Consider the following 26,579-nt stretch of genomic DNA (forward strand, 5'->3'; position numbering starts at 1 on the left):
CAGTCTTAACTCTGTACCAAATGCCAGTCCCTTCTTTCCTTTGGTGACTCAGAAAGTGAAGTCGCTCAGTGCTGTCCGACTCTTTGCGACCCGCGGACTGTAGCCCACCAAGCTCCTCTGTCCATGGGATTCTCCAGGCAAGAATACTGGAGTGGGTTGTCATTTCAAATTTATATCTGTGACCTTAATGTAACTATAATACAGTTTGAAAATGCTAGGCAAAGGCATTTGGAATGAGTACTTGACAAAGTTATTTGGAATTTTTAGAGGAAAGCATCTCTGGAGATTCTGCCTCTTTCAGTTTTGATTATATTCAATCCTTCAACCCATCTACCAGAGTTGATACAGCGAAGTACTATTTTTCAAAAACCAAGGGAAATTGTGAATATCACCTGCAGGCTCACTGCTGTTGGAATTCTTTCCTTAGAAAGAGGAATCAGAGGGTGGGGGAGTTCCGAACAACTTAATGTAGCAACTCACAGAACCAGAAAGAGAAAAATCAAGCTGGGTGGAAATTTAAGGAGCATGCTCTGTTTTTTTTTTTGCACAAATATTTCCTTGTATAGTGATATGTTCTTTTGAAAAAAAAAGTATGGTTCTCAGACAGCAATAACGAGAATGTTCTTTCATGGCATACCTAGACCCAGGAGTTCATTTATTTTCAATTTTGCACAAATAGGATTAAAGGAAACAGTTCCTATGTGCACTCAAGGGATTTTTGCCCACATGAGCAATACAACTTACCTTTTTTCTAGAGAGGCTTTCCATAAACCCAGGCTGGGTAAACTATCCCAGAGCTACAGATTAGCCCTGAGTAGGGCAGGAGGTATTCCTGCTCCTCCCCTGCCCCTCGACCTAGGCTATAGCCAACCCCTCCCACTGGATCAGGCAGGACTTCCATTTAATTCAGCCATCACTTCAATCATCAGAGAAAATAAGAAAAATATTGTGAAGCAGATAAAATAATTCTTGGTGTCATTTCCCTACCTTTTGGTACTTCTCTGCCTTCTTTAAATAAGCTGTAGATCTGCACTTTCCAGCATGGTATTCACCACCCACATGTGACTATTTAAAGTAATTAAAATTCAATTTAGCATTCTGTTGCTTGGTGGCACTAGCGACTTTCTAAGTGTTCCACAGACAAGTGTGGCTAGAAGCTACCATATTGGATCGCACATAGACTATTTTAGAAAGTGCTATTGGACAGAGTTCTACCTGTTCATTCCCTTAGCTTCTTGAGCATAAGGACCATGTCTTCTAGTATCTTCGTCCTTCCAGCAGTCTTCCACAGTGCCTGTATATAGCTACTAAATGGGGGAGAAACTTATCTAAGTTTCCAACTTGACTAGGTTTCTTAACTTAGTCCTCACTATGTTGTCAAGAGCTATGCTAAATTCATTATAAGCACACTCTCATTTCATCATTGTGAGAACACCATGCCATTGTTCGGTCGCTCAGTCCTGTCCGACTTCTGGTGACCCCACAGACTGCAGTGAACCAGGCTCCTCTGTCTTCCACTATCTCCCGGAGTTTGTTCAAACACTATGAGGTGAGTCAGATAACCATCCTCATTTATTAGATGAGGAAACTGAGGCTCAGTGAGGTTTAATTCCTTGCCCAAAGTCATACAGCTCATAAGCACCAAAGCTGGGTCTTTATAACTTCAGAACCTACGCTGTTAACCACTGCTCTATGCACCAAAAGAAAGTACATCCCTGAAAATTTCACTGTGAATGAGCAAGCCTCTTGCAGAACAAATGGTGACTGCACTCAAGCAGAATAAAGACAGCTTGGGATCAAGGAAGGCCTGAGCATGAAGAATGTGAGTGTAAAATAGTCTGTTGATTTGTATTTGAGTGTGGGTATCAAATTAAGTGGCTATCTGACTACTTCTCTTAATTGAGAACAGTAAATTAGTAGTTTTATCTGTCATTTTGCATATGGAAACCATTGCCTTGGTCCCCAGCATGAAGATTGGTGAAACTGAATCATTTTGTGAAGTCACCTCCACATGCCACACTTACCAGAAGTTTCTATAACTTGACTTTCCATATCACAGTTTGTGCCAAGACATGCAAATGCCAGAAAATCAATTTTCCTGCAGTTTTCACAGTCAGTGTGTTTGCCAGACAAAACTCCAGCCAGCCACATTTTTTAATCAGCACAGCGCCTTTAGAAATAATACTTACCAGGAGACTCCTTACATAGTGAGAAGGAAAAGACTTAAATCTTTAACTCAACTGTTCAAAATCGACAGCCACGGGAGAAGATGAAATGTGATTATACTGAAACTGAATATTTGACTAGCCCCATTTCACCTTAGAAGGTATTCTCTGCTAGTACCTAGCGAATTAGCTTTGATTCTAGTCTATATCTCAGTCCCACCTGACAGCATATAACCTGGCACCGTCCTTCTGCCCAGCCACCTTTGCCCATGCCCTCATCTGTCCCCTGATGTATCAGGGTGGCACCTCATCTTGCCTGCCCTCCCCAAGAACTATATTTTTAAAACTTTATTTATGTTATTGTTTTTATTGGAGCATAATTGCTTTACACTGTTGTTGTGATTTCTGCTGTATAACAATGTGAATCAGCTATAAATATATATGTATCTCCTCCCTCTTGATCCTCCTTCCAACACTCCCATCCCTCCCCTTTAGGTCATCACAGAGCACCAGGCTGGACTCCCTGTGTTATACAGTAGCTTGTCACCAGCTAACTATTTCACACATGGTAGTGTATATATACGTCAATGCTACTCTCTCAATTCATCGCACCTTCTCCTGCCCAAGAACTATCTTGATTCTGCTTCCCTCCAGTATTCCTCTGGCACAAATTCTCTAACAAACCAAGTCATACAAAGGTAGTGGTAAAGAATGGGTCATGTGACCCTTCCATTCACCATGATAGTGTAATCTAATTTATTGAGGATTTACTACATGCCAGAAACTGTCCTGAGTGCTTTATATAAATAACCTCATTTAATATTCTATCCCCATTTCAGAGATCATTGTTAGAGTCTTAGAGAAATTTAAGTACTTTGTGCAAGTCAAACAAGACATGTACTCTAGTGTTAGGATTTAGGGCCTTGTGACAGGCTAGAGGAGTATTATATGGGTGCCTTTTTACCTCATAGCATATTGCACAGGCCTCAGAGTTGAACCAAAGAAGATTAAGGCCATAAAATCATGTCAAAATGACAGGTTATAGAAGAAAACTTCAATCAATTCACTGGCCTTTTGGTTAATTCACTTAGCCATTTCTCCACTGGAAGGCAGTATGGAGTCATAGAAAAAACACCATCTTTGGAAGCCAGTGCACCTAGATGTGAGTACTAGTTCTGCTACTTTGTAACTAGAAAGTGAATTGTGCCAACACACCTAGATGTGAGTACTAGTTCTGCTACTTGGCATCTAGAAAGTGAAAGTGAAGTCGCTCAGTCATGTCTGACTCTTTGCAACCCCATGGACTGTAGCCTACCAGGCTCCTCCATCCATGGGATTTTCCAGGCAAAAAATACTGGGATGGGCTGCCATTTCCTTCTCCAGGAGATCTTCCCAACCCAAGGATTGAACCCAGGTCTCCTGCATTATAGGCAGATGCTTTACTGTCTGAGCCACCAGGGAAGTCCCTATGCAACCTCCAAATTACCACTTTTCTTCTCTAAGCTGTGAAACGGGGTGGGGAGGGAGGGAGACCAGTGATGGCAGTGTGATTAAGAATATAGACTTTGGGGTTAAATGATGTGGGTTTAAATCTCAGCTACTCCAGTTAGTATTTTTCAGATAATTTACTCATTCAGTTAATATTTAAGTATAGTCTATGTGACAGGCTTCCTGTAGCTCAGCTGGTAAAGAATCTGCCTGCAATGCAGGAGACCTGGGTTTGATCCCTGGGCTGGAAGAGCCCCTGGAGAAAGGAAAGGCTACCCACTCCAGTATTCTGGCCTGGAGAGTTCCATGGACTGTATAGTCCATGGGGTCCCAGAGAGTTGGACATGACTGAGCGACTTTCACTTTCACTTTTCATTCTGTGTGACAGCCCTTGCTCTAAGTGCTCAAACAAAACAAAGTCCGTGCACTCATGGCAGTGGATGAGACCCAAAACAACAAATATGTAAATAACATGTTTCAGTTGGTGTTAAGTAAAGTGAAAAAAAAAAAAAAAGAGTAGGTTAGAAGACAAAATCTTGAGAGTGCTATTTCGTCTCAACTGATGGAGGAAGGGCTCTCTGTTGAAGTGACATTTGACCAGACAGCTGAATGAAGTGAGGACCTGAACACACAAACACGAGGTAGAGTGGGGTGTGGAGAAGTGCATTCAGGAAGTCACAGCATAAGCCAAAGCCCTGACACGGGGATGTGCTTGGTAGGTTTGGGGCTAAAGGCCCAGGTGGCAGGAGTGACGTGCGAGAGGGAACCAGGGGGAAAAGACGAGGGTGGCAAAGACCACCCAGAGCCTGTTGGGTTGGGTTTTTAAACCCTGGTAAGGACTTTGGATTTTATTCTGTGTTTGATAGGAAGTCATCTCAAGGGCTGGGAGCAGAGGAATGGTATGATCTGATTTATGTGCAAAAAAGGATCCTACAGACTGCTAGGTGAGGGTGAACATTAGGAGCAGGAAGACCACTTCAGAAATGAGTGCAAGATTTCAGGTGAAAAATGACTGGTTTGGACTAAGATGAAGGAAGAAGAGGTTGGATTTTGAATATATTTTGAAGATGGCACTGACAGGCTGTGGAAGGTGCAACCGAAAAGTCAGGGATGATGGCAGATTTTGGCCTACACAGCTGGAATAGTTGGACAGTGGTGCCATTTTCTGTAATGGAGACCCTGGAGGGGTAGCAAGTGGGGATGGGGAAGACTCAAGAGCTGCATTTTGACATCAAGCTGGAGATGCCTATGAGATAGCCAAGTGGGGATGTCAGTTAGACAGTTGGATAAATGAGCTTGGGGTTTAAGGCTAGAAATGTTACCAGCTGTATCATCCAGAACCAGTAAATTAACTTCTATAAGCATCAGTTACATCATCAATAAAATAGGGATAATATTTGTTTCACAAGGTCATTTTAAGGAGGATTCTCTATAATGTATGTAAAGTGTGAAGTACTGTTCCTGGTACACGTAAGTGCTCCATAAATGGTAGTCTTCTCACTGTCAGTATTCACTGCAGATAACTGGCAGCTAGCTGTTTTTACTGCAGAATCTTTGTTGGTTGGTTGTTGTAAACCCAGATCAAATAGTCCAGTCACCTAGGAAGATGTTTTTGCCATGTTGGCCCCACTTCAGGCCAATTAAATCAGAATCACAGGAACAGTGATCAGTAGCTTCCCAGGTATGTATTACCTACAGGTAGAGAACAGATGAGCTGGATTTAAGAGAACTCACCTCTTAGGAAACTAACTCTCCCCCTCAACCTCCCAAAAAACACTAAGCGGAAATTTTTGACTCATCTTGATATCCCTGAGCAAAATTGTTTCCTTTTCCCAGTGTTTTCCCCCTTAGTATGAAAATAATTCTCACTCTAAGGACCTGGAAGAAAAAGCCACTGTGGAAACTCAAAATATTGCAATTCCAGGATAGATTTCTCTCTCTCTCTTTTTTGTCTTTGGCCTTTGTTTTTGTTTTTGTTTTTTTTTTAATGGGAGTATAGTTGCTTTACAGTGTTGTGTTAGAGAGTTTTCTCCTTAATCGAAGAGTATCTGTTCCTCTCATTTCCTAGGCTCTGCATTGTCAGCTTTGGCCTCTGCATTATGGTTGATTGACTCAAGAATAATAAGAGTATTGAACTTCTCTGTTAAATAACTTATGGGTAGAAAATAAAAACACAGTTGGAAAGTGAAATCCAATTGGTCAAGGGTGATAGGCTGTCTGTAGATTGCTGAAGATGAAGTTTCATTGACAAAACTCTATCAAGCTGAGAGAAATGACCCTGGAGTGTTCAATAGTGATCCCAACCCTCGAGTCAATCCACTGCTTGGGAATAGTGGAATTTGAGCCTTTTCTCTAATCGGTAGTGTGGGGGTATAGCAGGCACACTTTCTCTGTACCCACAGATCCTGCAGTCTTAAAGGTGAGGGGTTGTATGGGGTTGGCCAAAAAGTTCATTCAAGTTTATCCATACAGTCTTACAGAAAACTCGAATGAACTTTTCAACCAACCCAACAGTTAGCATAGTCAATTTTTTCAACACATGAGGCACACACTTTTCCCTTAACCAGTTGATATATCCGCCACTTAGGCCATCATTCTTTTAGCTACGTTTTGCTTTTTTGCTGAAATGCAAGTTCTCCTGCAATGGGAATCACACTTTTGGTTGTTTTCCATCATTTGCTCCTCAGTGGAAATGTTTCCAATCCTTTTCTGTGAGTAGGGTAAGGGAGCGAGAGGGCATACTTGTACCTAGTAAGGTAGATAGGGAAGAGGTAGGACTGCCTGGATGGGGAAGTGAAAGATGAAGTGTATCAGAAACAATAAAGGCTGATTCAGTCTTGCTCAATAACAGCCCTAGTAGCCCATATTGATATATTCTCATTGTTCAAATAGAGAGAAAAAATAAAGTCTTTTAAAAAGTGAGGTTTCTGGGACTTCCCTGGTGCTCCAGTGGCTGACTCCATGCTCTCAATGCAGGGGGCCCAGATTCAATCCCTGGTCGGTGAACTAGATCCCACATGTTGTAACTAAGAGTTGGTGCAGCCAAATATATGTATGTATGTGTGTGTGTGTGTGTGTGTGTGTGTGTGTGTATGTGTGTGTGTGTGTGGTTTCATGTAGGTTAAGGGCAAGACATTCTGTGTCTCCTATTTCACACTTCAGGGAGGTATTAGTAGAAATACCATGCACTTTGAAGTTGTGCTAAAATATATACTATTTCAAACAGAATTTATGTGAATTTGGCCCAGCCCTAGTGTACAGTTTACAACTACCACCTACCTCACTCGCCTGGGAACACTGTAGTGTTTGCAAGCACAGATTCTGGAGTCTACATGAGTTCCCAGCTCCTCTCCCTACTAGCTGTATGGCCTTGGGCAAGTTTCTAAATTTGTTTGTGCCTCTGTTTCTGCACTTTGAAAATGGGATAATAATATAACCTATTTCATGGAGTTGTCATGAGTATTAGATGGGTTGACACATGTAAAACACCTAAAACAGAGCCCGGAACAAAGGATGGGCTCAATTAAATGCTAATTATTATTGTTGTTTCCACTTAACGTTTGCTCCATCAACACCCATAAGGCAGGGTTTCTCAGTCATAGCAATACTGACATTTAGAGCTTTGTTCATTGATCACTGATTGTTGTTGGTTGTGGGGGTGTCTTGTGCATTACAGGATGTTTAACAGCATCCCAGGCTTCTATCTACTAGATAATAGCAGCACCTCCTCTCCTCAAGTTGTGACAGTTGAAAAAAAAGTCTTCAGATATTGCCAAATGTCTCCTGGGAGGCAACTTCGTTGCTGATAGCCACAGGGGTAGAAGATACTGTATCCTTTCCTCTATTCCCTGAGAATAGAGCAATAGGACCTAAGAACCATTTTCCCCAAGAGTTTTGTTGACTCTGGCTTTCAAAGTCATATAGCCTGATGCTACTTTCAAACCCACTGGACTATTCTTAGCCTGACCTGACTAGAGAAGCAGAAAGACAAGTCAGAATAGTAATCTGACCTTGCATGCCAGGGAGGGACACTCAGAAGGTGACCAGTAACTGATCTGGGTTTTCACCTGCACCTTTGGAAAGGAGACGTCTGAAATAATATTCCTTGAGGTGGAAGGAAACCTGTCACTGGACTTTAGAGCACAGCGTGAAAATATCAGGCAAAGGCACTTGGAATGTCTATTTGACGTTTGTAAGCAAAACTCAATGTCTAGGCGAAAGGTGACCTTGCCCGCACTAAAGTTATCTAAAAGCCCAGCCCCCAAAATAACTCAGCCAGGATCATGACACACCAAGAGAGATAAAAGACAGAAACCAGTATTCCATCCCCTTCCACCCCCTGCTTTCACCAAAACACAGGCACTACGCAGCCACTGCTTGTCTGAGCCAAAAGGAAATGGACAAGCTGTCTGAATGTTTAGAAAGGTGCGAACTGAAGTGAAGGAAAAAAGGAAAACTAAATTGGGGTTTCGGTCATGCTTTACAAATGAAATCATTTCCTGTGTGCCTTGCTCCAAATAAACACGGAAAGCACTTCCTGTGCTTCAGGGGAAAATTGTGTAAAGTTCAATGATTCCTTTTCCCAAATATACTTCATCAGAGCTACTGATTTCTTTAAAACATGTGTCAAATGCCTTTGGCATTCCTCTTCTGTCCCAAATCACTCTGATCTCTTCATGTGGTGAAGTGTAGACACCAGGGCCCTGTAGCCAGGTTACAGTACCTCAGTGGGTAGAGACTGCAATAAATTTACAAGTTGCCCCGACTTCTTAAAAAAATGAACAAGAAATAAGAAATGTTTCTGGAGTTGCTCTCTTTCACCAGACAGGATATAGTCCGTGTTAGAGCTTAAGAGGCTGGGTTTGTAGGGGAAAAGTCTGTAATTCAGCAGACTTGGGTGGGGTCTTAGCCTTGCTCCTCATTAACTGTGTGACCTGGGCCAAGTTATTGAGCCAGTGGCAATCTCTGAATTTCTATATAGAAGGCCTTCAGAGTGGCATTCTGGTTGCGATCTGTCTGGAAACTATACTTGCATAGTGAGCACACAGTTTTTCCCAGACTGGCTTGCTAACTTAGAGGTGGATTGATAGAAATGAGCAGGTAGGATAAAAGCCCTTTGTGGTCCCTCTTGACATGGCCAGTACACGCAATACAAACTAGGCTCTGCAGACTGAGAGCCACTTTTTTAAAAAATCTGTACCACCTAATAATGCCATGTGAACCTTTATTAAAAGCAGAAATTTCAGAGGGGGCTAAATAATTCAGAAGATAAAGGACATCATAATTTTTAATGATATTCTCTTAATTATCAGTATCATCTAGGGAAGAAATTGACAACATTGTTAAGCAATAAATAGCCCACAATAAAATTAGAGAAGGCAAAAATGGGTCAGGGAAGGCATTTTTGTTGGAAACTCTCACCATTTTCCACTTTCTTTGTGTCCTGTTCATGGGGCTAGTCTTCTCCAGCCCCAGCAGGCACTTTATACAATACCAGGAAACCCACTCTCCTTTTGGGGATGTGAATCCCCTATTCAAATACAAATTATCCCTTTCTCAAGAGTAACAGAAGCCCTTGTAATATCAGTGAATGCCTCCATGACTACTGATACCACAAAGGGAGCAGACAAGGAATGAAGACAGTGAAATCAGGGGAAACAAGCTGAGAATCCAAAGCCAAGTCTAGCTTCTCTTTGACATGTCCGTACAAGTCTTATACATACAGTATGGAAATGGACAATATAGGCATGACAGCCACAATGCCCATGAAACTTACGAAATACATGATGGTGGTGGTTTAGCCACTAAGTCATGCCCGACTCTTGCAACCCCATGGACTGTAGCCTGCCGGGCTCCTCTGTCCTTGGGATTCTCCACACAAGAACACTAGAGTAGGTTGCCATTTCCTTGGAGGGGATCTTCCCAACCCAGGGATCGAACCCAGGTCTCCTGCATTGCAGGCAGACTCTTTACCAACTGAGCTACAAGGGAAGCCCTAATAAATACATAAAGCTAGACCATTCCCCTTTGAGAAACAATGGGGCATGAAGTACCTAAAACCATCTTCCCCATACCTTTCATTCTGCCTGCTCAAATTATTCACACAGAACACACTATAGACGTATCGAGCATGTCACAAACACCAGTACTATCTTCACAAATTATGTAATACTTTGCCTGCAAGCTGACAGTAAATTAATACCATAAAGTGAATTAGCAGATTATGCCTCTGTTGACAATTATGTTTTCAATTTATTGGTCTGTTTTGTGAATACAGTTAATTCTCAACTATCAATCTAACTAAATATGCTTGTTGAATCCTGTCAAAGTGAAAAATTATGCTCATGTCCAGATCATAGGGAGAAATGGTCTCACTGTCCTTTGTGTTAGTCCCACTCTGTCAAGCCTATTGTGGTCAATTCTGGCGGCGATGTTTTAGGAGGGACTTTGAAATATTAAAAAATATGTATCTGGGAGATGGTGACCAGAAGGGGAAGAGGATGACTGGAATTCACATTATCCAAGTAACAGATGAAGCCCCTGAAAATATTTAGCTTACAAAAGAGACAACTGAAAAGTGACAAGGTGGTGATAGTCTTCAATCTGTACAGCATGAGAAAAAGAGAGCATACTTATTCAGTATCACTTTAGAGGGCAGAATTAGGACCAGTGGGTAGAACTATAATTGTAACATTCATTCATTCCACAGATAAGTAGTGAGAGTTTCCTACATGCCAGGCATAATGCTAGACACTGGGGATACAGAAACAAAAAAAGATGTCATCCTGACTCTGAAGAACCTCAGAGTCCACTGGGGATGACCATTACAAAGCAGTAAAAACCATTGCTACATGTAACAGAGAAATGGAAGCAGACAGAAGAGACTGCCCAATTCCAGCAACAGACAGAAGTAGGACTGGAGGGAAGAGAGGTTCTCATGAGAGAAGTCAGCCCAACAAAAAGAATTTTCTATCAATTTGAACTGTCCCACCACGGAGTGAACTACTTCCTGAGCCTCGTGAGACCTAGGGAGTACCTGCCTGCTAGAGGCATTTGAGCAGAGAAGCCATTGCTACACTGGGTGAAAGGCTGAAACAGACGGTTTTTAGGGTCTCTTCTCTAAGAGTTTGGAGAAGGCAATGGCAGTCCACTCCAGTACTCTTGCCTGGAAAATTCCATGGAAGGAGGAGCCTGGTAGGCTGCAGTCCATGGGGTCTCGAAAAGTCGGACACGACTGAGTGACTTCACTTTCACTTTTCACTTTCATTCATTGGAGAAGGCAATGGCACCCCAACCCAGTACTCTTGCCTGGAAAATCCCATGGGTGGAGGAGCCTGCTGGGCTGCCATCTATGGGGTCTCACAGAGATGGACATGACTGAAGCAACTTAGCAGCAGCAGCAGCAGCTCTAAGAGGTGTTACTCTACTGACTCCAACTGAATGTCCTATTAACCAAGTGAATATTCTAATTTAACTCTCGGGGAAGCAGGAAATTTCATTCACTAGGTATCCCCAATAGTAATGTTCTGGCTAATAAGGATTTTAATGTATGAACCTCAACTAAACCACAAAACATAAATTTAAAAGGAAATATGCCATCCTGCCCATTTTTCCTCCACCAACAAAATTTTTTAAATCCAAATCAAATGATAATGATTCTTGTTGATGGCAGACCATGAGCATTTATCAGGAATATGTTTGGAGATCCAAACATGTGAATAATACTTGAGCATATGATTTCCTCTATAAAATGAAGTCATGATTCTGTAAATATGGGACTGAGTAATATTAAATTCTGCCACTGAAACAAATGATGCTTTCTGTACTATAAAACTATGTCATTTTTTTTTAGCACTTCCTGTGTGTCCGGCACTGTTCTAAGTGAGATGCATGTTATTAACTCATGTTATTTCTCCCAATAAACTTTGAAACGTGCATTTAAAAAAATCATCCCCTTTTACTGATGAGAAAGTTGAGACACATAGGGATCAAATCATTTATCCACTAGGTGAATGGAATTCTGACACAAGCAGTGTGACTCCATACTCTCAACCACTGCATTATACAGTTACCTTGTACTCACCTGGGTCTACAAGAGGGACACATATGCACAGAGGCAAGGAGCAACCAACACCATTGCAAAGAGCCAAGGGCTGCTTGGTGGACTGAGCACCCTCAGTAATCACTTCCACACACCTGCCTCATGGGGCCCCCTTACATTCTCACCTCAACAAAAGAGCAAATGTCTCCATATCACCGACCTTCATGATCTGTCACAAACAGCTGGAACAGTGACTATGGAATCCATGATTTCTATAGCATTACTTTATCTACTGTTTTGAATTAATCCGTTTCTCCCTCATTCATGTATTTCTCTGTTTGGATTTCATTTGCTAATTATCTAGCAGTTCTAAGAGAATTTCTTTCTTTTCAAGGCCATTGTTTATTCCTACTTAGGCTCAAAATGGTGCTCTGTGGTTATAAAAATGAACTGTGGCACGCTGGAGAAAAAAAAAAAAAAATGAATTTGTTGTTACACAACCGGCCAGTGATTTTAAAAACTTCTCCCAGATGATTGAGCTCAGATCCAATCCCTTCTATTGTTTTCAATATTTCAGCCAAAATAAGACAGATTACCGAAAACAGCTAGTGATTTCTTTTTTCTTTTTGTTTTCAGTGTTGTACTGTCACTTAAATACTATGTTAGGAAAATAAACATTTCAGCTTAATTTTTCTCACTGATGATCCATTTCTTTCCCACCTTTCTAACCTTCAGAATTAAGTCATCAACCAGGACCCAATCATTCCTGCCACTAACTTTTCATTTACTGCATTCATTAATATCCATTGCATGTACACCACACATGTTTAAAGTACCCACTTCAAGCACTGCCATTTAGTCCCCTAAAAATGCCTCATTACATAGAAAATAAACCTTTTAACCTATATCAACAATCAAAGAGCTCGAGTAAATGATGAAATAAATAAGTCCAAGTTAGAGTACGCTCAGATCAAAATTCATGGACCCCTTTGCCCTTGGCTTAAACATTTATCTTTGGAAGTAATGGACTATTTGAAAATTGTGTAAGGAGACTGGGATTGACACATATACACTATTGAAACTATGCATAAAATAGATAACTAATGAGAGCCTACTATATAAGCTCAGGAAACTCTACTCAGTGCTCTGTGGTGACCTAAATGGGAAAGAAATCCAAAAAAGAGGAGGTATATGTATGCATGCATGCTTAGCTGCTCGGTCACGTCTGACTGTGACCCCATGGACTGTAACCCACCAGGTTCCTCTGTCCATGGGATTATCCAGGCAAGAATACTGAAGAGGGTTGCCATTTCCTTCTCCAGAGGGTCTTCCCCACCCAGGAACTGAACCCACGTCTGTTGCATCTCTTGCACTGGCAGGCAGATTCTATACCACTATATATATATATATATATATATATATACACATGTAGCTGATTGACTTTGCTGTACAGCAGAAACTAACAGATCATTGTAAAGCAACTATACTCCAATAAAAATAAAAGAGAATAATTGTTCTAACTCCTCTCCCTTTTATTCAGAATTGACTGGGCCAATACAAAATACCTCTTTGTAAGTGAACAAAGATACATACCCACCACAGTGTTGTCTGTAATAGCAAAAAACTGGAACTGGCTTAAGAGTCCTTCAATAGGGGATTGGGTAAATAAAGTATGACATATTCATAGATTAAAACACTATGCAGCCATTACAAAGGAGAAAAAGTATAAAGAGATGCAAGAGAATGATAAAGACAAGATTCAGTATAGAGGTTACTTTTGGCGTGTGCAGTTAGGGAGGGATACATAGGCAGATTTCAACTAACTTCATAATATTTTATTTCTTAAGTTTTGTATCAGGTACACAGGTGTTCGTACAGAACTTTTTATATCTTTCTGTGCATCTGAATTATTTACTACTTTTAAAAAGTGTTTGGGCAATTGTCTAGGAAATTCCCACTGAAATAAAATAAAGCCATTGAGAATATTTCATGATGATGCTTAGAAATTGTTTCATGTGCACAGTGAGGATATGTGATGTGAAATGAGCATAAACGTCAATGGATGGGATTTCAATTTTAGAAGATCTCGATTATTAGCAGGAAAGTTCTTGGTGTGAACATTAAAGGCAGGCTAAGGGACAAAAAAACAAATGACAAACTGTAGATTATAAAATATATATCCTGAATGGTTTGGTTGAGAAAGATCCAAAGATCTTTAAAGTAACTTCAGCTCTAGAGTTCTACAATGCTGTAAAATTAGTGTTGGTAGTCATATTCACCAACATTCTGACATTGACCAAGAATCTGGTTTTCACCCTGATCAGGCCTAAAGTTCAGTTATTAAATGTATCTTGAGTGCCTACCATGCATCAGACATTGTGCTGGCCTCCAACAGGGCTCAGAGAAGGCAATGGCACCCCACTCCAGTACTCTTGCCTGGAAAATCCCATGGGCAGAGGAGCCTGGTAGGCTGCAGTCCATGGGGTCACTAAGAGTCAGACACAACTGAGTAACTTCACTTTCACTTTTCACTCTCATGCATTGGAGAAGGAAATGGCAGCCCACTCCAGTGTTCTTGCCTGGAGAATCCCAGGGACGGGGGAGCCTGGTGGGCTGCCGTCTATGGGGTCGCACAGGGTCGGACACGACTGAAGAGACTTAGCAGTAGTAGCAGCCAACAGGGCTACCAAAATGAACCAGACATGGACTTGTCATCAATATTACCCAGCAACACGGGGAAGACAGACCATAGCCAATTCACTTTAATGCAATTTAGTAAAAGCTCTATAGCAAACATATGAGCCCAGCCTCATCCAAGTCACAACTATCCCTCCCCTGGATCATTAGAATGGGAAAACAGCTGAGGAATCACTTCAGTGGGAACAGAGGAGAGTCAAGAAAAATTTCACAGAAGACATGCTATTCACTCTGTATCTTGTAAGATGAATAGAGCTAAGCAGGCAGAAGCCAAAGCATAACCAGAGGCAGAAGATATGCAAATGTGTGGCATATTTCAGTGAAGAGTGAGAAGTCCATTGTGACCAGCTCCTAGGAGAGTAGTCAAGATCATAAAAACTCTTGAATATCATACATTAGAGTTTAGATTTTGGCCTCAGGTATTAGGGAACTATCGGAGACTTTTAAAGAATGAAGTAACTTGATCAGATTTACATTTTGGAAGGATCACTGGAGGATAAATGGAAGAGAAGATGAGACTTGGGAGACCAGTTAGGAGGCCATGTAGTCTAGACCAAAAACTGAGGAAAGCCTGACCCAGGGCAAAGCTAAGGAGAAGGAGAAGGAGACAGAAGGACAGATCCTATAGGCGTTTCTATGTTAGAATAAACATGACATAATGAGAGGCTGAAGAAGGAATAAAAACCAAACCTTCTGCTTGGATGTTAAGAAGTTTGCTGATGAATTTAGGAGAGCCAGGCTGTACAAGGAAGACTAAGTGCAGTTTGGAAATATTTAATCTGAAAGCGTCTCTAGGCCCATCAGGGGAAGATGTTCCTCAGCAAGGCTTGTTTGCTGTCTTCCCCAAACATGTCTACCTCCATTGTTCCCGGCCTTGTCCAAGTCACAACTATCCCTCCACTGGATCATTAGAAAAGCCTCCTAATTGATCTCCTTGCTTCCATTCTGGTCTACCTCATAGTCTAGTCTCCATACAGCAGCTAGAGTACTGCTTTAAAATTTTAAATCTGATCTTATCACATCCCTCCTCAGAATCCTCCAATAGTATCCTATCACATGTAGAACAAATCCAAACTTTTTACCATGACCCACAGGGCCCTATAAGATCTGACTTCTGATTATCCTTCTAAGCTCTTTTCCTACCATTCTCCCTTTTGTTCATCCCACTTCAGCCACATTGAGTATTTTTCCTATTCTCTATGCAAAGCAAGCATATTTCATCTCAATGAATAGTTTCAGTGACTCAGTGAGGGCCTCAATGAAGATCTGATTGCCATAAACACAATGCTTTATTCCATGGTGATAGTTCTGGGAGTTCAAATAATTTTGGAAGTCTTTGAGCAGATCCAAGCAAGCCTCAGGAAAGATACAGTGCAACTGGCCAAAGTCCAGAGAAGAGAAGCTAAATAAGCAATCCAGAAAGCTGAGGTAGGGGCCAGAAAACCCCATAAAAGCACACTTGAAAACATGGCATGTGTTTATAGTTTCTACCATGTTATCTCACTTCTGGTCAAAGATTCTTTTGAATGTTTCTCTAAGTGTTTTCATGTCTCAGGATCTAGCTCCCAACTTAATTGTAAGTCATGGGGTCACTGAGACCATGCTTCCTTTATATTCTCCAGAATGCTTAATGTAGAGCTGTAAGTAATTAGTCCATGTTCTAAGGACCACCTGAATTAAGATGAAATTTAATGGAATTAACTTCAAAAAACTAAAGATGAGGGAAACTTGGCATGGTAGAAAGAACTAACAGTTTAGGGAAGGGGTTGACCTCAACCTGAGTTGAGGGAGGAATTCTCAAATTCTTCACACCCCCAGTAGAGTGCTTTGTATACAGCAGGTGCCCAATGAGTGTTTGTTGAAAGGATGGATGAAAGACTAAATAAATTTTTTTAAAGCTCAAACAGTGTTGATAGAAAATAATGCTTCAATGACAGGAAGCAGTTTTTCTCTTCATTCTGTCCCTGTCATATATATTTGATTTCTAGACACTCCAACTCAAGGGAAATATCACTAGCTAGAATCCAATGGGAGAAAGATCAAAAATTGTGAGGGTACTGGGAACAATATTAGATATCAGTGGTGTTTAACTGATGAAGAGGGGCCATAATAACAACCTTGCAATATCTGAAGGACCATCATGTAGAAGAAGGAATAGAATTGCTTTGCATAGCTCTAGAGGATAGTAGTCAAGGGTGGGAGTCTTAGAGAAACAAATTGCAGCTCAGAATAAGGAAGTACTTTCTTACAATAATTAATGCCCCATGCTGGAGTAGGCTAACAAAAATGATTGTACACTCCCTTCCAATGGCCTCTTTTTTTCAGGCAGGTAAAGGGTAATTACCTAGCAGTATACTGTAGGGTGATTTCTGAATTGAGATGAAGATGGGACTAAGAGAGTGTTTTTCCAAGTAGATTGCAAGCCATTATTAGAGCCATAAAATCAATTTAGTGGGTCCTGACCAACATTTTTCTAAGTGAATTCAAACAGAATAGAAACTAGCAGAGAGCAGCACACATAGCAGAGATGAATGTGATTTTGGAAAAACCTATTGGAACCATGTTTATATATGTATGAATGTACTTACTGGGTTGCAGCATAGCCTGCTTTTCTTTCCGTAGATGGCCATCAAAACATTTTGGAAAACCACTGCACTGAGGCCTCTTCTAGTTTTAAGATCTGGTAGTTCTAAGAATTCTTATCTCTGTTGCAGAGATCCAAAATTGCTGTCTATGAAAAAATGTGGTCTTACATGAAATCAGCAGAGCCATCTGTGTTTACCAAAACAACAGCAGACGGGGTGGCCCGAGTGCGGAAGTCCAAGGGAAAGTTCGCCTTCCTGCTGGAGTCAACCATGAATGAGTACATTGAGCAGAGAAAACCGTGTGATACGATGAAAGTTGGTGGAAATCTGGATTCCAAAGGCTATGGTGTGGCAACCCCTAAAGGCTCAGCATTAAGGTGGGTGGAATAATATAACAATATCCGTGTTGTTATAGTATTCCACCTACCCTGATGCATTTTGTTGTCATTTTCTTTCTTGTGGATTTTGAGGTAACTTTTAAAAGTTTAAAACCTACAATATTCCATGGAGTTAAATAAGACGGTAAATTATGGTTTCATCTATTTAATGCATCCATTTTTTTTAATGTTCTCTCTCTGTGTGGTCCTCTCTGACTGTTTGTTGCTGTTTTAATTTTACAGTTCAACGGCTTTTTCAATTTAAATGGTAAAAGCCAAGTTATGGTGCCATATGTGACGAATGTTAATTGCATGGATGTGGTGTTCTTGTTACTTTTTTTCTCAAAGACAATTTCCCCATCCCGCACACTTCAGTTTTTGAGCAAATGTTATCCTCCATATGCCACCTTCCAATATTTAACCCTGTATTTGCTGTACAGACATTTTTATAGCTCCACGTTCTGTGAAATTTAGCCAATTTGTCCTCTTGTGCTCCTTTTTATACGTTAACGATTTCCTAAGCATTTGTGCATTTTCTTACAAGTTATTGTTTTATCGTTTCAAGAAATGCTGTTAACCTGGCAGTATTAAAACTGAATGAGCAAGGCCTCTTGGACAAATTGAAAAACAAATGGTGGTACGACAAAGGAGAGTGCGGCAGCGGGGGCGGTGACTCCAAGGTCAGCCTCAATGTCACCACAACCGGGTACCCTTAGTGACGAGTAATCGGCAAGACTGTTAGCTTCTTATTGAGGAAAGAGCACAAGACTCACACAGAAAGTGGAATGACCAGGTTATTCCCCTGCCTGGCAGCTTTGGGAACTAGAAAGACTTCAGGGCACCGCCCGCACTTTTGATCTAACTTGGGTCCCTTCTTAAACTCCCAGACAGAGGCTCCCCGTCCACACCCTGCCCCTCCCCTCACAGGCCAGACCGCCTGCCTTAAGGAGGCCAGTGTGCAGGTCTCAACACCCTAGGCTTTCACAAGCCTGAGGCTTTCCTTAAGACTGTCCCCACCCGCCTCAGATGAGTGCTGTGAGAAATCAAATCTATCTACTGAAAAGTCAGGTAACAGCCCCTTTTTTTTTCCCCCTCAGGCGTGATGGTTGCTCAGTGGTTGGTTGCCTGATTAGAGGTGGCTTCTTCAATCATGTGTATGAGTGATGAGATGTTCTCAATATGTGATAGCCTATTTAAGCTGGCCCCACTCAACTTGAAAGCCAAAGAACAAGTTCGGTTTCAAGTTAAATGGGGTCTTTCTTCAATAGGCCACCACATATATAGACTTTGCCAAGGTATTCGGTATATTTAAACAAGCGCGTCGCCTGACTGATACTCTTTGTGTATAAATCCCTGATTTGGCTTCTCCTTAGCCGTGTTCTTGGTTCAGGTAGGTCTAATTGTTATCCAGGCTGCCGTTGTGAGAAAATCCATCTTACTTGGCATTCCTTTGGCTCCTTAATGTTCTTCGGGCTAGAACAAATGAATAGCCTTCAACCAAGCAACAAGAAATAGGGGCAAGCTCAGAAGCCACAATACAATGATGGAAGACGTGTTGGGTAAGTACAGGAGAGGACCTGAAAACAGAATCCTCCGTGGCCTAAAGGGCATGAGAATGATATTGAAGCGTGTAAGATCGACTCTTGTACAACCAAGATACCATGGGCATCTTAAGGTGAAGAATAGTGTTTCCCAGTCACAGACCAACAGACAGGGGAGCCAAAACATTTCTCCTTCAGAGACAATGGTTACACCTCTGCTCCTCTCTTTCTCTCTCCACTCCTCAGGATGCTGACGGAAAAGTTAGTTTGCCAGTCTGCAGTATAATACAGGGTTTGGAAACACAGAGCACTTTCCAAGAAATAAATTTAAAAACAACTATCTACAGGAAATAATCTTACCAAGCATGGGCAAGGTAAAACCTTGATTAACCAGAACTCACCTAACCAGTACACCAGCTCACTGAATTGTCCCCCCTCACAGTTCCACATTGACGAGAAAGCAACAATAGTACCAAAAGAGAAGACTGCAAGGAATTGATTTTTTTTTAATCACTTGCCAAGAGATGACCTATGGTTGGGTCACGCTCAGCTCTGTCTCCTATATCTTCTCTCCATCTGGATTGACCCTCAAACATTAGACGCTGCTTGCCTGAGGCGAGAAAGTGGATACAAGCACTTTGAGGGGGGAAAAAAAAGTATTATTAGCCAAGAATGAAACAAAATGAGTATTCTTATTGAAAATTCCATTCGTCCCTTATGGATTCCAATTAATCAAGGTTTTACTATGTATCAAAAAGCGCTAACTTCCTTTCCTACCAGTGTGAACTAATGCCATTGACTTGGCTCATTCGAGTTTGGCAATGGCTCACCTGAAGCCTAGAGTACTTAGCACTTTCTTCCTGGTCTTTTTTCTCATATTATTATCAGGCCACGGAGAACCTAATTATACCGTTCAAGTGAGTTGCAGAGTGAAAATTGAGCTCGATTGGATACATGGCTGTCACGAATTCATCCTTCATACTCAGCATGGTTAAAAAGGCGCCATGGACTGTATCAAGATGACTCTAAAACATCCATATGATGCCAAGTGCCCAGAAGTTTTCAAATAACCAGATATTTGATGTTACATAAACAAAAAGATCTGCACGCATCTGGCTGAATTTTTACTTTTCACCCAGATATTGCCTCAGCTGATACTGCTGCAAAATTATCAAGTAACTTTGTTGCAAGCCCCACAATTTCCAGATTATCTGATTTTTGGCATGCAAATAGAAAAATATTTCAGTAGATGCTAAATGTTGCCAACTTCTTTGACCATAGTGCTACCTGCCACTCATCTTTCAAATCACTTCCTTTGCTCACTCCTCCAGACAAGTTTTTGAAATAAGTCGACCCTTTCTCAACTATGGATAATAGTGTGATCAGTGCTGCGTATCCAATGATTGCTTATTCCATTTCTGGATGACCAAGGAGCTTGCCTTTAACTTCTTTCTTCTTGCTACCTGCTGTTTTCTGAGAGTGAGCAAGAGAAGGGGCAAGAGATGAACTTGAATCAGTGCTTCACTATTTAGTGCTGATGCCAAAAACAAATCAATGGAAAAGAAGGTAGAAAAGGCAGTGAAACCTCATTAATTTGGAGCCCTCTAATTTATAATTTGTGATAAATTGGACAGACACCAGTCTACAGGGACCAATCTACAGTCTCACTTTATCAGGGATGAGGCCAAGAGAGGTTTGTTAAGCAAATGAAGAGTTTAGATTCAATTGTCAGTTGAATTTTTCCTTACGAGAACAAACCTTTTTCAAATGTTGGAAGCATTTTTTGAGATATAATCATATTCATTACAAATTTATCTGCTAAGGTAGTTCTCATGAGAACCTTCACTAAAGCAATGTTTTATAGAGAGTTTGAATTACAAAATAGACTTTAAGAAATGAAACTGTCATTCTTCAAACCTATTTTGTAATTCAGGACTTTCTCCTTCAGACAATCCTTCTCCTCTATTCAAATCAGTGAGTTTTAACTGTATTAGTAAAATGGCTTGAGAATTACATTTCTTTATTGTATTCCATCCCCAGTTAACATGACAATTGACAAATACACCATCATTTCATAGAGAAAGTGAGACCCAGAGATGGTGGTGACTTTGAGAAGGTCACACAGCTAATGCTGTCACAAATCTCTGCTGACTTTCAGGGTCACCTCTTGTGATAATATTGCAGACAGCAATTTATCACATCTATCCATCCAATGAGCAATGCAAATCTGATTACATATGATCTATTTCCATAAAAATCAAGTTCATTCTCAACTACCTTGGTTACAAGGCAAATAGCATATTTAAGCCATTCCAGCCCTCAGTACTGATTACTAAAAATGACAATAATCACAAAGCCTGACGTTTATAAGTGCTTTTACTTTTTCAAAAACACTTTCACAACTATTATCTCTGAAACCAGGAGAGGGAAAAAAAACAGATATTATTTATCTCTCTCCCACAATCTTTAAGTAATGATAAATGGGCAATTATGTTAAATTCTTGACTTTTCCCCTCTGATATGAGACATAACACATTCTAAGCCTATTCTTTAAAAGTTACTATCTTATGGAAGAAAGAAGCAGTGATCAGGCTGTTTTAAATGTACATACAGTTAGGCTGATGAAATAGATTTTTTTAAATTCTCTAAATACAAGAAATTAAAATAAGGTCAGTCACCAGTTAGCCTCTGCACCAGATCTACAGGTTAGAACTATAATACTGCTTGGGTTTGCCAGTTTCCTAAACCTGGGCTAATAGGGTGGAAACAAATCAGACTCAATCCTTCCTTGATGAACTATAAATGTACAGGCAAGGATCATGGAAATTAGAGCTGTGGTTTGGGAATTTTTAACCTGCAAATCACCCTTTTGTGTTAGCGCTTTATTACATTGTGTGTGCAAATGCAGTAATTAGGAGCCAGTGGGTTGTTTCAGCGATAAACCCCCATCACCAGGGGTTTGTGACATAGCCAGTGAAAGTCTATTGCTATAAATCACAGCAGAATGGGGATTTTAGCTGCTGAATTACCACATCAACCTCCCTCCTCAGCTGCTTGTCCCCGCAAACTTTCAAATTCTTCTGATGCCCGCACCCACGCTGTTTCATTCCCTTAATCTTGGGTGAAGGGCACCCAGCCTAGCTTCCCCACATAACCTTATTTTACTAGATGGGGTCTGGTCAATGAAACAATCCATTTGTGATCTTGACAAGGCATTATAAACCATACCCCACTTCACCCTAGAAGTGTCCTGGTTTTAGTTCTATCCAGGGATTTAAATCAACTTCCAGTGTCTATATTTTCCAAGACAAAAATCAGCATATTTTGTGTGCTTTGGGGAACACTGGAACAGAATGTTTAAAATAAACCATTCTAAACCAGTTGACTGCAGTGAGAGTTGCCTTAACTTGTAAGGCATATAGGCAAGTATGAGATATGAACTTAAACTTCCATTACGTCACAAAGAGTTGGACACAACTGTGCAACTAAGCATTATGTGACCCCATGAACTGTAGCCCACCAGGCTCCTCTGTCCATGGAATTTTCCAGGCAAAAATATTGGAGCAGATTGCCATTTCCTCTCCAGGGCATCTTTCTAACCTGATCATTATGATTTATAGAGTATTGATAGAGAAATGCAGTTTATTTTCTTCACAAATATATCAGGACTAGAATAAACTACAGAGAAGGCAATGGCACCCCACTCCAGTACTCTTGCCTGGAAAATCCCACGGACGGAGGAGCCTGGTGGGCTGCAGTCCATGGGGTCACTAAGAGTCAGACACGACTGAGCGACTTCACTTTCACTTTTCACTTTCATGCATTGGAGAAGAAAATGGCAACCCACTCCAGTGTTCTTACCTGGAGAATCCCAGGGACGGGGGAGCCTGATGAGCTGCCATTATGGGGTCGCACAGAGTCGGACACGACTGAAGCGACTTAGCAGCAGCAGCAGCAGCAGCAGCAGCAGTAGCAGCAGCAGCAGAATAAACTAACCAATGGGATGCTAGTAAAGAACTTAGGGAACTTGTTTTAATAAATTCCAAAAATGACTTGCAATTAAAATTAGTTATATCTCCTTTCACATGGGTGCTCTTAAAGTACTTAAAAAGAGTTTGTTCTCTTAAGAAATTCAAAGATATTCCTCCTATCACAATCTTTTTTTTTGTTTCATAACCATGTATTTGCTTAGCAAGTCTCTATTCAGAGATAGTAGAAAGTTATACTTTCGGACAGTAGATTTCCAAATGCCCTCGGCTTCTCTTTAGTGGTACATAGATAAATGAGGTGATACTGTGTTTCCTATATGCATAAATGAGATCCTCAGCTTTGTGTGTATTTCTTCTTCCATGTTTGTCTACAATTCTCCTCTCCTATGCCACCGTCTCTTAACCACTTCTCTTCCACACCCAGAATTGTTTGACATTCTTGGGCCTTGGGTCATGGATGTGAATCTGCCTCTGCCTTTTACCTGCAATAAGATGGACGTTTTATTGGCAGGAGCCATCCCTAAAGGGAGACATTTTGGATATCCAGGGTTAAGCCGGACCCCAGTGACTCTCTATTGACACTGTTATGTGTGTAGTCAAGAATCATTACAGATCGATGGCACTGCCTGAGTCTTAGAAGAAGTTCCTGTGAGTCACCAAGACTGGTTTGGGATCAAGGAGTAGGGTGAGTACATTACACTCTTCGTTGGTTTGCATGTCTCTATGCTGGTGCTGCCGCCTGGAAGTATGAAGAAACTGACAGTTTTCTTTCCTGATAGTGACTAAGTTTGCTCCTTGAACTTACTCAGGTCTTCTTCCCAAGAGCAAACCCTCACTTTCTTTCAAGTGGCTGCTGCAAACAAGGGACCTTTTTGCCTTAAGAACTGAACCAATCCAGTGACTACCAAAACCATTGATTTTACCAGATGGTGTTAAAGAATAAGTTCTACCACCGGAAAAAAAAAAATTGTAATCCAGAAAGAAAGTATTTTTTAAAATTAACCCATTTTAATGAATTTTTTTTTGAAATTGACTACGTGGCCTTAACACAGTTTCTATGATTAGGATGTGGTTATTTGCCTTTGGTGTTATCCTGATAACATGAATGTGTTTCTTATTGACAAACAATGACCAAATGTCCAACACCAGAGCTACAGAAAGAGCAGCAGGAATGAAAAGCCTGAAGGTAAGAATGCTGCTATACAGTTGCCAAGAAGAAAGACCCCGCTGCAGTGGCAGAGTTAAACGGTATATGGCTATGCTCTTTCTGCCCCACTAAGAGCAAATCATTTGGTCTCCTTTCATTTGAAGAGAAGAATATAGGACTACACTCTCTGAAAGGTAGGACAGCCATGGAAAAGAAATGCGAAAGATTTGAAATGATTGGAAAAGAAACACAAAAGATATGAAATGATTAAAACACGTTCGATGAGGGTGGGAATTGAGGTTGGTGGAACAGGGTGGGGGCAGATTTCTTTTACAGAGAACAATTGAAATCTATTCTCTTTTGACTTTCTAGAGAGCGGTAAAACATTTGGCCCTTGGCACATGAGGCAAATCCCTATTGGTCAGAGGTGGCAAAGGGTGGTCCAAGTGCTAGATTCACCATAAAGCTCAATTTCATCTGGCTTTGAAGCAAATATTTCTCAAAATATAGATCTAAAACAATAGCATCCATTACATTTAAAAAAAAAAATGAGAGGGAGAGACTGACTCTGCTAGCATGTGATATCTAGCATTGCTGCTGGAAATGCAGAGAAGTGGATGAAAGCTGAAAAGAGTGGCGTGTACCCTGGAATGGCAACCAGAAGTTAGCTTTCAGATCTGATAGGTAGACCCTATTTGTTGCAATCTATTGGCATGTAAGCTAAGACTGATTATTTTTCTATGGGTCATGGTCAATGGAGGGCTACTGAGAGAAAATGCTGGCACCCATTGGATTAAACTCTCAATGAATATTTTGCCTAGAATCAGGAAAATGAACTAGATGTCTTTCTTCAGAAACACTTGTTGAGTTTCTGGTGAAGACTTGCTTCCGTCTGTCTTCTCAGTCTATGCCTCTCTTTCTCAGTATCACGGGGATGAACTAAAGAAAAGACACTTGTATGTAGTGAAACACAACCAAATGTGATAGTTTGAATGTTAATGGATCTCAAAACAGGGTTTTCAAGGGACTCATATCAATTACATGCCTGGGAAATTATCTGTGGCCACATTTTAAACAAAACTAGCTTCTCCAGAAGCTTAGCATCTTTCCTTCATGCCCTTCTCCCTGTCAGGGACAAACTGAGTAAGAAGTCTTCCCAGACAAATTGGGTTATGTCAGATAGTCCACAACCAATAAATTGTTCAGGTTTCTAGTTCTAGAGGGAGAGATTGGACCAAGGCCTAGTTTGGCAAGAATCCATTAGTGAAATTCACAACTTGTAATCAAGAGGTCTATCACTTTGCATTTGAGAGGTTATCATTTGGAAATGACCTGGCTTTATCCAAATATCTCTAAGTGACTTTGGGGGCTGCTTCTCTAGCACAGAAGCCCATTGATAGGTTTCAATCACTAGTATTGTTGGGCCCTTAGTAAAATGGCTCACAGCTTTCACCTCCTAGTGTTATAGGCATGCATTATTGAATTTGCTCTTTGCACTTACATTAAATTATGATCTCATTAGCAAGGAGTTAAATAGGTTTAAGCTACATTTGTGAACTACATGATATAAATACTGTCTCAGAGTGAGAGTCTAGCAGCTAAGCACTGTATAAGTCTGCAAATCACTGTAGCTGCCCCTGTGGAATGAGGGTCACTTGGGTGGCCAGGGTCCAGTATTGCCAGCAGTCATATGTGCCTGCTCTCAGGTTGTGGAGAAAGTTCAGGCTTTCTCCAAGGGTAGAAAGATTAAAATAACTTAAATCTTCATTTTCCTAGAATCCTGCATCCAGAAACCCCTGTGAAAAGAAATAAATCAAGCTTCTTTAAAGGGGCTCCAGAATATTAATGTAGTCTAGGGCATAGCCTCCAGCAGCTACTAGATGGAGAGGTAAATCCCTTCACTACACTATCCCCAGGTAACCTATGGAAAAGAATAGCAAGGACTCTAGACTATATCCTTTCATCCAATGATGAATCTTCTCTTGGTTGGTCATCAATTGACTTCAACTTAATAGATCAAGTCCTGCCTGGGCAGAGATGTCTGTAACTGCCTTCCTGCCTGTGATTTCCTGAATGATACTAGGAGTTCTCCAGAAAAGGCTAGGGAAACAAGCGAGCAATTTGAAAAGGTGAACTGTCACCATGAAAACCTGAAATATATTCAGTAGAAAAGCCAGTGATAGATGGCTTTTCTCCCTCCACTGGACCAAAGATAATTTTTAGAAGTTGTTCCAAAAAGTCACTAGGTACCAAGAAGCAAATGCAGTAACTTGGAGTGAGCTTTGGATAAATCATAGCATGAGGGGAGGGCTTCCAGCTTAGGCTGTGATAAGTTTCTGTTATCATCATTCAGACATTGTGTTCTTAGAGCAAGTTTGTAATTAACACTGCAAATACACCATCCTTGCTCATGTATTTCTTTTACTTCTCCGTAATCTTCTTGTCTTTCGCTCCATGACCTATGTATTTACACATATATCTGTCCTTCCTAAGGGCACCATTGAAGATCTCTTGGTATAATTAGTTAAACAGACATTTGCTCTTTAGGT

At 40.9% G+C, this 26,579-nt stretch overlaps 1 protein-coding gene across 5 annotated transcripts in view; it reads left to right on the plus strand.

Moving 5' to 3' along the window:
* Positions 1-26,579, plus strand: part of GRIA3 (glutamate ionotropic receptor AMPA type subunit 3) — a 311,045-nt gene that overhangs the window by 268,477 nt on the left and 15,989 nt on the right. For 3 of the 5 annotated variants that reach the window (XM_012107364.4, XM_042242468.1, XM_027963531.2), the window contains one exon: positions 17,106-17,353. In XM_012107364.4, the coding sequence (XP_011962754.1) occupies positions 17,106-17,353 (248 nt within the window). Of the gene's footprint in view, positions 1-17,105; positions 17,354-17,918; positions 18,034-26,579 lie in introns of all 5 variants that reach the window. The other 2 variants (XR_009598794.1, XM_004022361.5) reach the window with 1 other exon arrangement.

The sequence above is a fragment of the Ovis aries genome, chromosome X (genome assembly GCF_016772045.2).
Source record: "Ovis aries strain OAR_USU_Benz2616 breed Rambouillet chromosome X, ARS-UI_Ramb_v3.0, whole genome shotgun sequence".
Classification (NCBI taxonomy): Eukaryota; Metazoa; Chordata; class Mammalia; order Artiodactyla; family Bovidae; genus Ovis; species Ovis aries.